The following is a 14,122-nucleotide window of genomic DNA, read 5'->3' on the forward strand; positions in this document are numbered from 1 at the left end:
CTGAGATCAATTCATTTGTTTTGTTATGATGTTTAAGACTGACCTCCTTCTCTCCTAACAGCTACTGAAATAGACTACAACTTTATTTGGAAAACTACAATCTAGATTCATCAAATCACATTAGTTTTCATATTGCTTTCATTAAATGACAAATTTTGCAACCAATCTGAGTTACATTTATCCAGAGTTTTATGGGCAGTAGATCAAGGAAGAGACTAAAACAGCAGAATCTTCTGCTTCATGATAAAGTTAGTAAATGCATGCATTTTCTTGTGGACAGAAACAAACTATGTGAAACTTGGCAAGTAATGTCATCGTCAACTAATTAATGTACTTGTTATGTGGAATTCCTTTGCTTTAAGACTTAATGAAAAGTCTAACATTGTGTGGACTTGTTTGGTTTGAATTTTTTGTGGTTAGTTATCAGACAAGGAATGAAATATTTTTGTATATTTTGAAAAGAAAAAAGTATTTTTGGCCACCCAAAAACATGCAGGAAATATGGCGCCTGGTCTACAAATTGTTAAATCATGGTGTCAAATGATTTTTATTACATAATTTCAAAACCCAAATGAAGGTGAGTGCTATGCAGTAAATATTAATGAAAATAATCTATGTCTACAAACCCTAGTAAACTCATCTTCAAGGTTTTCCTCAAAACTAAGCATCCCTGGTCCAGGCCCCTGTTGTGTGGGAGGAGTGACAGGGATCTGAGGATTAGGAGGGTAGAATGGTGTAATGGTGACCGGACTGAGTTGGCTTGTGTTGGGACTAGATACTGATACATAGTGGCCACTAATATACGCCGATGCTTGCCCGGGAGTAATGTGACGTGGCAATAATGATGTTGAACTCTGCTCGCTGGGCAGGGGTGCTGGTGCCAATGGTGACCTCTCATGTGTTATTCTGCGATGCAAGTCTACGTCTGGGACTGGCCTCTGGTCCCGGATAACCTCTACAGGTTTGAAAGCTTGAGTGTTGTTCTCTACAGAAATTTCTCCATTTACCTGTAAGATTGGGTAGGGATAGAGGGCATGCTGTAGTAGTTACAGTAAGAAATGATAGTGAAATACAAATCTGTTTTTGTCTTGATGGTCACCAATTTCTTGTCCAATATTTTCATGAGCCTTTTAGGAGAACCTCAGCAGGTTCTTGATGTGGCTTGATTTGAATACAGCATGTCAAGCTAGGAAGAACTGGCTTTTGGTTAGTCATGACATTTTCACACATTTTGATTAGTTACGGATTTTTTGCCTTAAGTGGACGCTAACAACAGCAATTGTTTCAGAGATGAGCTGCAAGTATTTGTAAGTTTAACCACCTGGTCTTTTGGCTTCCAGTTGAAGATCATATTGTGATGATGACATGATAAGGCTTTTAAGGATACTTGAAGAAAACAATGCTTCCATTATGGCCAGTATCGTTCTCAACACGCCAATAGTACTATGTTGAAATGGAACTCGTCTCAAGGAAACTTTATCAGTTCCAATATATACCATATATAGTTGCTTATAAGTCTAGTCAAACTGCAAACAACAAAGATCCTGTTCCCCTGTAGCATGATGTGTCTGCAGATTATGATCCACGTCTTTTTTTTCTTCAACTAATTACTCCTAACATACTGCAAAGACAGATCTGCCAGTGCATGATGCGACCACAGATCTGGGTCTGTGCAGTTTGCAGATGGACTCTTCTTACAAGTGAGTATATATGGTATGCATCTCAAGAACCAAATCTACCAAGTTTAAAGTCAACCCGTTCAAAAGCTAGAAGAGTAGATTTGTAACAAAGTATCAAAGGTGCACAACTTTGCAAAAACTCATCAGATCATTATGACTCAACAACGTGTAAACTTGTCTGTGTAAAGACAAGTACTGTTTTGAGTAAACAATTAGAGTAGTTGGGCCCTTAAGTTCTGTGATTTACAGGACAAACAACCTAACAAGAAGCATAATTTTGTAAAAACTAAAAGTGTTAATATGACTGTATGATAAGTGCATATATGAGTCATATAATGTTCAAATAATTTTAAGTCAACCCAATGTTAAGTTGCTGTTGCAATTAGGCATACATGATTTGAGATAATTAATGAATAGGCATATCAAAACTCTTTATGTATTCAATCAATCTGATGGCATTAGTCCAACAAAGCAATCTTCTGCATCAGTAAATCAGACCTTCTTGTTTAAAGAGATGATAACAGAAAATGAACAACAGCACAAATTAGACCCTACTTGTGTAAAAACATGTCCATAGAAAATGAAGAACACAGCAAATAATTCAAATTTGGAAACCTTTAGAATACAGCACATAAATGCAAAAGATTTCTATCAAAGATGTTATTCATTCCACCGTAATTAATAAATGCATGTTTAAAGCAAGAAAGACCAAGCATTGTACCCTGGTTAGGTGGGAGTGGGTATAGTTAACAGCAAAAATAGTATTTTCAGATTTAATTTTAGTATTGTGGCTCAAGGAATGGCTTTATTCATAAGAAAACCAAGATCAAAAGAAGAAACTGATATTTTTCCATATTTTTCTCATTTACCTTTTGATAAATTTTAAACCCATAAAGGGAATGGAAACATTTTGCAGACAGAATAAGCGTACTGTAAAGGATACATTAAATAATGCCTGCCATGTTGTAAATAGTATAATTGTTAACTTATTTTAGGTACAACCTTCTTTTATTGGTTGTATATTCAACCTTGAGAATCTGAAATCAACAGATGCCTTTGTCTTATATGCTAGGCATGCACAACATCTGGTCAAGGTAAAAGATGCAAAGCTCCAGTTATTTGAAGAAACCATTTGACCTCTTTCAGTCATGGTGACCTGGATTTGTTACCTATTATACCCCAAAATCTAAAGATGCCTTTCTTGTCTCAAATTGATGCCATCTACAAATTTTATCCCGTTTGTTACACAGCACAGGAGCTATTTTTTAAACAGTATTTCTTCTTGGAGTCCCTCTGTGCTTCACCTTTGACCTTTAAAACCCCAAAATAATAGTTGTCCTACCTCTGATATTCAAGCATCTACAAAGTTTAATGAAAACAGGGGTTACAGGGCTTAAGCAGTTTTGTGTTAAACGTGTTTCCTTCTCTCTATCACAGTAATCTTGCCCTCTGGTTCTTATTACAAGCAATCCAAAAAGCTTGGTCAAAGTTGATGATAAAGAATTTTTGATTTACTGTGCAAATTCTATCTTCCTTGAGTCTCTGTGACCTTAACCTTTGGCTTTTGTAATCCAAAATCAACAGGTATCTTTTGTATGTCAAATGCAAACCACATCTACAAAGTCTGATCAAGGTATCTGGTACTAAAGTCAAGTTATTGTATGGAAACAGTTTTCCTTCTTCCACGGACCGGTCCCTGCGAACCTGACATCAGACATTTTGTACCCATAATTAGATGGACAAACACTGTAACAAGATACATTCCAAATCTTGGCAAACATATACATTTGCTCCTACTTACTTAATAGTTCATGATGAAAAGGGGTGTGAAAGAGGACATAAACAATGGAAACAAGATGCAAGGTGACTTTTCTAGCAAATTATGAATTAATGCAAACAGAAATTGATAGACCATAAAGACTTCAGACTCAACTAAGGTAACAAACATCAATGCATACTTACATAAAAGGAATAGAAAAATACACAATGTCTGAACTAGATTCATGCATGAAAAGCAAAACCAAACCCATTCTGTACAAAATTATGATTATTAGGCTCAATATTTTTCTTTGAAGTTAAAAAAATATTTTTAAAAAAAACCCAGAAAAATGTTTGTATGTATTAGTGTCTTAAGACACCTAAGCACAATAGTGGCTAGATTATGACAAATAAAGGCAAGGTTTGATTTTTTTTAAACTGATAATAAAATCTTTAATAACACAGTAACATATTGTCTTCCCAGATTTATTGGCAGTGAAATGATGGCAAAGATTTATACAGATTTGTACAAGAATTTTGTTTTGTTTTCAAGTTCTAGCAAAAATACGAATTGAACATTAACAAAAAATAAATGAAGTGCAGAAATTTGATAATTTTATGAAAATCTTATTCTCCACAGTAAATACATATACAATACAATTTTCTATCAAAACAAAGTTTTTAACAACTATTATTATTCAATTTATCAAGGATTTTTGTATCAGTACTAAATTATTATGTAATTTAGTGCTTCAAACTCAGAATCAGGTTTTGGTATCTTTGAAAGTCCATGCACATCATGACAAAGGTAGCAAGGCTGGACATGCATCAATCTAGACAGACAGGTTATTTCCTACTGCGTTCCCAAATACACACACACATATACATATATATGCACACACGCATACAAAATACAAAGTTACATACAGATACCAAATACTCTTACCGTGGACCTAAATTAAAATCACATCCATATAATACAATATGTAAACTAAGGAGTCTATTTTTGTATACATGTGTAAGATTGGTCTGAGCATTAAAAATCTGTGTTTCATAATGGGTGGTATCCAAAAGAAATCTAATTTTAATAATGGGTGGTCTCCAGAAGACAGCTGTCCAAGAGATCAGGTTTGACTGTAGATTTTATTCTTTCTTTTCACCTATGATGCAAATGCAAATTTTTATGAACAATTCATGAAAATTGAACAGTTTTCAAAATGCACTAATGCCCCACCAATGTGCCTGCAAATGACTTGCACAAACACTTACACAAAGTGCATCAAACGAAGAATGGTAACATTGTCTGACAAAACACCAGAATGGCAAAAAATTAAGATCTCTATCAATAATGGAAATTCCTGTGTCTAGGACCCTCTGCAACCCTCAATTCAACTTTTAGCTAGAGTTCTGTTTCTAATTTACCATGACTGAAGAACTTATTATATCCCTACTAAGATGCTTTATTCAATGTCAATGCAGAAAATAATAATCAAAGAAAATAGTTAAAATATTAAGGATAGTTCACAAAATTAAAATTTTGCAACTTGCAATACATGGTTCATAAAGCCCCAAGTTTAACCAAAACTGTTCAAGCAGTTTTCAAGGAGCAGTTTTCTTAATAAAATTTAATTTTCTCCATGTTTTACTTTGTTTCTCTCTGCATAAATAATCAGAGCTGTAGAAGAAAGAATAAATATATAATTAGAAGACCTGCCAACCTAAACAAGACCTCAGTAAGGCAGTCAATATTTTTTAATTATGTCAGACCAATTGTCAGTAAAGTGTAATAAAATGTAATGTACTGATATTGTCAAGCTGACAAACATGCATTTAGAAACTTCAGAAGTGTAATTGGAGACCAATGCTATGATGGTAAACATTATGTTCAGGTAAAAAGTTTTTCAAGTACACAGACCTTAATTACCTCCAGTAGTTGTTCAAAATGCAGTTCCAAACCTGTGTAACTCAATGGCTTCTTGCTATCTCTTAACTTAATATAATCCTTTGCTTTTTTAAATTCAGTTTAACATGGCAATGGCAATCACCACTCCCATCCCAAGACATACTCAAATCAACACCTAATGTCCATTAAACATAACTGTTGCCCTTTCAGCTTTTTATTCCCAAGAATTGTCCATATCCTTTCTAATTCTTCTGTTCTACTTGAACTGTTTAAGAGGCTTATTGTCCTTTTTGTCTTGGACATGTATCATTTCTTGCACACCAGTTTTAAAAAATGAAATAAGCAACAGCATGATCATGCTGACATTCTGCATGAAAAAAGTATGTGCCGCTGAAATCATCTGAGGTACTCATGTGTGGTTAGTCTGGTTCCCTTTCCAACTTCATTTTGCCTAATCTGAAACCCAGATCCAAATCAAGCATAGATATGTATACAGATTTTATCAAAATTGCATTTCCATAATTCTTGCTATTAATCACAAGACTGTATTTAGAGGTCCATTTCAGTAATACTTACGGTCAAATCTTAAGGTTGTCAATTCTGAATTAGCGTGCCATGACATCTACTCCATCTGGTAACTACCCATGTCATATATCATTTGATCCACACAGTTATCATATTTATCATTCTGTCATATATCATTTGATCCACACAGTTATCATATTTATCATTCTGTCATATATCATTTGATCCACACAGTTATCATATTTATCATTCTGTCATATATCATTTGATCCACACAGTTATCATATTTATCATTCTGTTGTATATCATTTGATCCACACAGTTATCATATTTATCATTCTGTCGTATATCATTTGATCCACACAGTTATCATATTTATCATTCTGTCATATATCATTTGATCCACACAGTTATCATATTTATCATTCTGTCGTATATCATTTGATCCACACAGTTATCATATTTATCATTCTGTCATATATCATTTGGTCCACACAGTTATCATATTTACCATTCTGTCGTATATCATTTGACCCACACAGTTATCATATTTACCATTCTGTCGTATATCATTTGACCCACATAGTTATCATATTTATCATTCTGTCATATATCATTTGATCCACACAGTTATCATATTTATCATTCTGTCATATATCATTTGATCCACACAGTTATCATATTTATCATTCTGTCGTATATCATTTGATCCACACAGTTATCATATTTATCATTCTGTCGTATATCATTTGATCCACACAGTTATCATATTTATCATTCTGTCGTATATCATTTGATCCACACAGTTATATCCTATTAACTAATTTTGGAAAATACATAAATAAAATGAATTCTTAATTTAAAAATATTCAGTTTTAATGTTTTGTACTCTAATTCAACCAGTTGTTAAACAATTGCAAGGACTTTTAAAGATAAAGCCAAATTCAATCCATTTTCAAACCAATCTTCAAATTCTAGGATTTTTCATTGTTGTTTAAACCTTGCTCTTTACACTTCTCTGAATATTTTGAACAGTTGGAACATTCCTTCAAAGATGTCATAACTGAAACAGAGGTTGTTACCAATGTTACCTACTTTAATGTCTAATTATGCTGCTTTTCCTTATTCAATAATTCTTTCTAATTGGTTCCAGGTGATAAAGTTTGGCATTTCTTTTCAGAATTATAAACATTACCCATGTGATAGGATGCCAAGGGTGTAGCTGAAGCTCCTCTATAATCTACTGAACAACAATTCATGCGGCTTGTGCAAGTTAAATGAGGACAACTGACTGTAACAGTTCTCTGTGATGCATTCAAAAATTGCTGTGCTGGAAACACCCTAAATAAACAAAGTCAGTTGAATGCTATGTTTTGGCTATGAAAAGCACCTAAATATACCATCCCCATACACAACTTTAAGCAAAAAATCTAAATACAAAACTGTAATGTTGGTAATGATGGTGTCTATACACTTGACTCACAATGTAACAATATAGGCAGAAGAAATACCCCCATCACCTCAAGCTGTTTTATGCTTAAGTTTACTTGAATGTAACAAAAGAAACTGTACCTCTGATGACCAGCCACATTTTTCTAGACTGTCAGTTGTACTGTATCCAGAATCGCTACTAAGAACTGTGTGCCGCTTCCATTTGTTTTCTGGAGAATCCACGAGATTTCTAAACTCATCTGAAGAACTGAAATGAATGCCAACAAGATTCTGATTTATTTTCATATCTGGTCATCTTAAAATTGAGGAAGTATAAAACAATTGCTGAACTGGTAAAATCTGAAAGTAGGTCAAACAATCTGGGAGTATATAATGTACTTTGCCATAAAACAAGAGATTCCCTCAAAGGAATCATACATTTTAAACAAAATTATTTTTAAAAAAGCGAGGGCCTGCATTTCAAACTTACAGTCAAAGCAGTGTTATAAAATGTGTCACCTTGACCCCAAGGTCAAAATGTTCAGCAAGCATGTTGCAGGAAAATAGTTCTTAGCAACATAATGTTTCATCCAGAGTATGGAGACAATACATAAAGAGGTTTAGAACACACATGTAAATGAAAAACCTAAAACCAAAATCATAATACAAATTTTCTATAAATATGACCTTGATCCCAAGGTCCAAGGATGCACATTTATCTTCATAATAATGCATCCAAAGTATTAAGGAAATCTATCCAGTCATTTAGGAAATATAAACAAATGAAAAACTTCAAACAAAACCCTAATGCACATTTTCTTGGTGGACTCCCGGTGGCTGAGTGGTCTAAAGCACTCTCCTTTACCGACCACACTGTCTCACCTCTAATTATGTGGGTTTGCGTCTCCGACTTGGCCAACGTGAATATGTGAGAAAACATTTAGGAAATATGTGCAAATGCACTTTTTTAAAACTAAACCATAACAAACTATTGACAGTAATGACGACAATGAAACTAGTGCTGGAAAAGTGGCCAAGATGTCAAGGTCCTACTGAGTTTTGCTTAAAAAAAATATCACTGCCGATACCCCCAAGCTGTCACAATGATACAAATTTATGATACCAGTTATTACTCACGTTTATTATGAATTTACAACATCCCTTATCAAAGGAGGCAACTACTTGTAATCTGTATTGGTAAAGACAACACACAGAATATTCAGTTGTCTTTCTTTTAATGTGAAATTATCCTACAGAATGAGTACTGCTTGCTTTCCTCTAGACTGCAACAACTGCAAACAAGAGATAAATGCACAGCTGCATTTCCTCATAATAAACAAAAACAGAAATAACAGCATGACATGTTTATGTGGCTGCTCCAAAGAAAAGGGTAAAAATATTCCAAACAATGGTAAACCCAATATTTATAAAAGTCTGGTCAAAATTCATTGTCACTGTATTCATAATCTCAGTGAAGTACAAAATTGCAGGCAGAGACCTCTATAGGTCTGGCTTTCAAACTATTACACAACAGTGCAATATGATGGGTAGAGATGCACCATTTCATCTGGGACCAATTACAGAACACAATGCTTTAATGAAAACCCCAGGTCAATGCCCAATTCCTTCAAGTGGACAAGTGACAATATTTTTTAACTGGCTGTTGCGGTTACCATGTTGCAGACAAAGCTAAAAAATCATTTTAATACAGTACTGGGGGCCCTGAGTGGCCGAGTGGTCCAAAGTGCTCTCCGTTACGGATCACTGCCATCTCACCTCTGTCTGCGTGGGTTCTAGTCTCCGATTCAGCCAATGTGGGTATGTGAGAAAGCTTGCCAGCAGCTTCTCATGGGTCAGTGGTTCTTTCCGGGATTTTCCCAGATTCTTCCTCCACCATTAATACTGGCCACCATGTATAGCCTATCGTGTGGTAAAAAATGGTGTTAAACCCTACAAAAACGACAACAATACCATACTGCATACTGAAAAAAGGGTCTTCATGAAAATTCCATGTCAATATGACCATTTGTTCATCAGCTTTTGTTGTTGTTTTAGGGTTTAAATGCCATTTTTCAGCACACGATAGGCTATACATGGCGGCCAGTATTAATGGTGTAGGAAGAACCCGGGAAAACCCAGGAAAGAACCACCGACCCATGAGAAACTACTGGCAAGCTTTCTCACATACCCACATTGGCTGAATCGGAGACTAGAACCCACGCAGACAGAGGTGAGATGGCAGTGATCCGTAACGGAGAGCACTTTAAACCACTCGGCCACTCAGGGCCCCCTGTTCAGAAGCAGTAGTCATAATAAGATTTTCATGATAACTTCTGTAACAGCCATATTAAGAGAACATACATGCAACACGTTCACGAGTTCAAAAATTATTTTGTACATTTAGTATCGATTAAAATGCCAAAATCATTAAATTGTTAAAGTGACTGTTAAAAAATAAAGATCTGATGTGTACTTACATTGACTGCTGAGGAGGAAGAGACTTTCTGTATCTTTTCAACTCGACCTCATTAAGGATTCCCCTCTTCTTGTCCTCCCTAATGGCTTCATCATGAAGATATTTCAATATATGTTGGCGACCTTTGGTACATACCTAAATGAAAAGAAGTCAACACAATACATACTTGCTTTTTGGGGTTTTATGGCAAATGTTTCATAATAGACCTCAACTTGTCAAGTTTTCTGCAGAAAATCAAAATAAATCTTTAAAGTTTGCTAGCAAGCATATGTGAAAACGTCCAATTCACTGATTACAGATGGAGATACAGCTGATAATTACAAGCTTTCAAAGGACAAGCTAAAACAGAAACAGCAAGAACTGCTTTGGCAACACTCATAATCCCTTTGCTAGTTTAAAATGAAAGAAAGGTACCAGAGGAAAAAAGAGGGACATGTTCTTACATTAAAAATTGGTATTTTCCTCCTTCTGAACTGATCACTATTGGGCTTGTATTTTTAATATTTTATGGAGTATGAAAAGTTCTTTGAAATATATTAATTTCTAGACATAATCCAACAAGCTGATGTAATATTTGAGAGGACTTTGTCACAGTGTAAAATATACCCCACAGCAAGGGACAGTATAATTCACACAATACTGATCCATCCCCAATTATTAAAGTATAAAAAATCCTTTAAAATGAATAAAAGGAACATCAATGATGGCTTGCAATTGCACATTCCCATGATTTACTGCACATTTCTATCTGCTCTCATCCCCAATTCCATCCTAACCTCCAATAATGACAATGCAGTATGACACAAAATCTATCCAAAAAATGTGGATTCAAGTTTGATTGTGACATATATGAAAATGTCATTGTAATTTTGTGAATCTGATCTTTAACCCATCCTAGGTTGACTATTGGAGAGGTGCAAAGACTATACCAACCTCTCAGACGGTTACCACATTGACAACATACATACAAAGTTTGTTCCATCTCCACTCAGGATGATACACAGTTACAGATAAATAGACATAGGGTATCAGATTATCCTCTATTAATGCATGGAGGAAAATATGCTGTGTAGTGTCCAAAACCAAAATATAGCCTTGCCTCTAAATACAGCTCATTCTGTGGCAATATGGAAGTCAAAACAATCATGGTTCTCAGCCAAAAACATTAAATGAAATTGAAATCAATGGCATCTCTTGAACCAGTCATTGTAATAAATACTTGGACAAACTTGTACACTACAGTGAAAATGCTGTAAATCACATAAAATTCATGTGTACAAAATTTCATGCTTTGGAACAAAGACAAACATATTTGTGTGTATTATATATGCTCATGTAAATGTAAAGTTCAAAAGCAATAACACAGACCAAATATACCACCACATAATGCTCCTGAAGATTAGGGTCTATGTCAATTGTTCTACTGGATACACCCAAACTTGCCAGTACATTATACGATAAAAGATCTGGATCTGTGCAGCGTGCAACTGAACTCGACTTGCAAGAATTTATTAAGTATTAAATTTCATGCATGTGTCATGAAAGTAAGATAAACTAGGAGTCATTGTAAAAGATAATGCCATCATTTAATTCCATACATAAGCAAGCAAGCAGGCTTAATCCCTACTGCAGTAATTGTGTTTATTAAGTTTTTCATTGCTAACTCAACATAAATAGAATTGCTCTTAATCTAAGCAATTGTTGATCTTCTTTTCTGTGCATGTACAAGCTAAGAAACTTAGTTTCTCTGCTGTAATCTGCAGTATTAGGAATTTCAGTGTTTAAGTTAAAGACCAAATCAAAACAAAGCTCACAGCAATTACGGATTAGGCACTAAAACAAAGACATTTCATTTTCTTATTTTCTTGAACTCTGATGCTTTTATCTTTCTCAAATTTCCTTGGATTACATGATGTTTAATGAGTATTCATTATTATAAATGGATATGATATAATATGAGCCTCAGGACATAAATCAAATTAAACTGTTAAAATTGTTAAAAGTAAATATGCATTTATTACAATGACACGAGTCATTATGCTGTTACAGAACTTTAGTTTGCAATAGCTGGCATGTGAATTAAATCATAATTGGTATTAATGATCATCTTTTACCTTCATATTACAAGAAATATATCATATGCATATTGGGTCCACATTAACGAATAATGTGGTGGTTGTCAGCTTGGTTCATATTTCATTACAACCCTCTGGTGTTAGACATCAATATGAACAGATTCATAAGTTGCACAGGGTTATATTTTTCAAGAAAAAGAATTTCCGTGGTTTTCCTCACCGGTTATGTAGTTGTAGGGTTTAACGCCATTGTTCAGCACAAGATAGGCTATACATGGTGGCCAGTATAATTGGTGGAGGAAGAACCCTGAAAAACTCCGGGAAGAACCACTGACCCACGAGAAGCTACTGGCAGGTTTTCTCACGTACCTATGTTAGACAAGCCTGAGACTCAAACTCATGCAGACAGAGGTGAGATGGCAGTGATCCATAATGGTGAGCGCTTTAGGCACACTCCGGGCCCCCTCACTGTATATACTGGCTTTCTTAAAAAAGATCTTGTGCATTTCAAGTATAGTTCAAAGAACTTTTAATTCCCTTTATTTTGGTGTAAAATTGATGGGTTTAAAATAGGTTATAGAGTATACAGCTTGGTCTTACTTCAGATGTGCACCTTTAAAAAAACTGCTAGCTGTTCTTGGTCATTTTCATTTCCTGGACTTCAAAGGTAAATTGTAAAAAAAAAAGCAAATAAATATTTTTACATTTTAAATATTTGGTAATTAATTCATTGCACTTTCAGATGCAGGTATTGTCTAGTCTAGCAATATTCATTTTCCTTATTTCAATAACTGCTAAAGATGGTGAACTTTAGACTAATTCAGGCTGATTATTTTTAGCACAAGGGAGCAGTCCTTTTAGTTAGCTGTGTGCTTAGGTCATGTGTGTGTGTGCGCGCATGTGATTTGGATTTTGAACATAGCTTTAACAATTTTTCAGTCATATTGCTACAATGTCTGCAAAGTGTCAGTTTATAGTGATGTCTAGCAGTGGGGCAATATGCCGCAGACATAGCATGATGTCCCACCCAGTCACATTAGTGTGACACCAGGCCAACCAGTCAAAACACTAACCTCTTAATGCTGAGTGCCTAGCGAGGCAGCTGTTAGTACCATGTTTTAAAGTCTTTGGTACGACTCGGCCATGGTTCGAACCTGAGGCTTCCCTCATTCGAGGCAAATCTTCTAAGCACAAGGCCACTGGAGCGGTCTGCTTATATCATGTACTCTTTCCACAAGTACAATATTTAAAGAAATTTCAGCCACAGTCCAACAAATATAGAGGTATACAAACATTCTCTCCATTGTGCATGTTGCAAATGTATACAACTTCACCTCACACCCACCACTCTCACAGAAGTTCATAATATCTATAGTGCACCCCCTTATATCAAAACCAGCATTCTTCCTTCCATGACCTTGATCTTTGACACCAAAATCTACTGGGCACTTCCCTGCACCATGTACAAGCTACCCACAAAGTTTGGTAACTGTAGACTGTGAACAGCTCAAGGTACTGCATGTGGAATTGGGGGATAATTATGTGGCCAAGCTAAATGGATAACATTGAACTGATTTGATAATCTCAACCAAGTCAAACTTACATGTGCTGGTGGTAAGGTTAATGGATTATGGTCCAGGACAATTTCTTCTATTGTTTCAATCTTCCGAAAAACTGTTGGAATCCTTGATATCCTATTACAGGAAAAATCCAGCTTTCTTAAATTCAATTTACTAATTTCTGAAATAAAGAAAAGAAAACATTTAATTTTTTGCATGAAAACTCTTGACAGGAATAAATATTTAATTCGGTTTTTGTGAAGATTAGAGTTTTATTTTCTGCTCTTTATTGTCTTTAACTTTTATCCATCAGCATATTTCTTTGTAGAAATGTATTAAAGTGGAAGTAAAGGGCCACAATTCTCACAAAACTTGAGTTCAGTACATAGACATAATTGCCAAAGCTGGTACATTACACACCTACCATATCATTGTCTTGACCTTTGACCTTCTGACCCCTAAATCTATAGGCTTCTTCCTTATCGAGAGTGCCAGCCACCCTCAAAGTTTTGTAAAGGTAAATGATGTTAAAAAAAATTACTGTGCAGAGAGGAAAACATTTAATTTAAAAATCTCTTCAAAGATATTGTCTTTGTAAGGAAAAAAACTATGTTCCAATAATTTTAAAATGTTAATCTGGACATCATTTTAAATAATATGCAATGATGAACACAAGGACATCATCTTTTCTTCAATTATTAGTTCTATTTACATGT

At 34.8% G+C, this 14,122-nt stretch overlaps 1 protein-coding gene across 12 annotated transcripts in view; it reads right to left on the reverse strand.

The window, feature by feature from the left end:
• The window catches only part of LOC149800051 (uncharacterized), a 121,785-nt gene that overhangs the window by 83,553 nt on the left and 24,110 nt on the right, over positions 1-14,122 (reverse strand). For 11 of the 12 annotated variants that reach the window (XM_089959597.1, XM_089959603.1, XM_089959606.1 and 8 more), the window contains exons 5-8: positions 13,451-13,587; positions 9,774-9,907; positions 7,438-7,564; positions 627-1,007 (exon numbers count right to left, since the gene is read on the reverse strand). In XM_089959597.1, coding sequence (XP_089815723.1) covers positions 627-1,007; positions 7,438-7,564; positions 9,774-9,907; positions 13,451-13,587 — 779 coding nt within the window. The remainder of the gene's footprint in view (positions 1-626; positions 1,008-7,437; positions 7,565-9,773; positions 9,908-13,450; positions 13,588-14,122) is intronic. The other variant, XM_089959607.1, reaches the window with a different exon arrangement.

This window comes from Sinohyriopsis cumingii, chromosome 5 (genome assembly GCF_028554795.1).
Source record: "Sinohyriopsis cumingii isolate HCF-2022 chromosome 5, ASM2855479v2, whole genome shotgun sequence".
Taxonomy (NCBI): Eukaryota; Metazoa; Mollusca; class Bivalvia; order Unionida; family Unionidae; genus Sinohyriopsis; species Sinohyriopsis cumingii.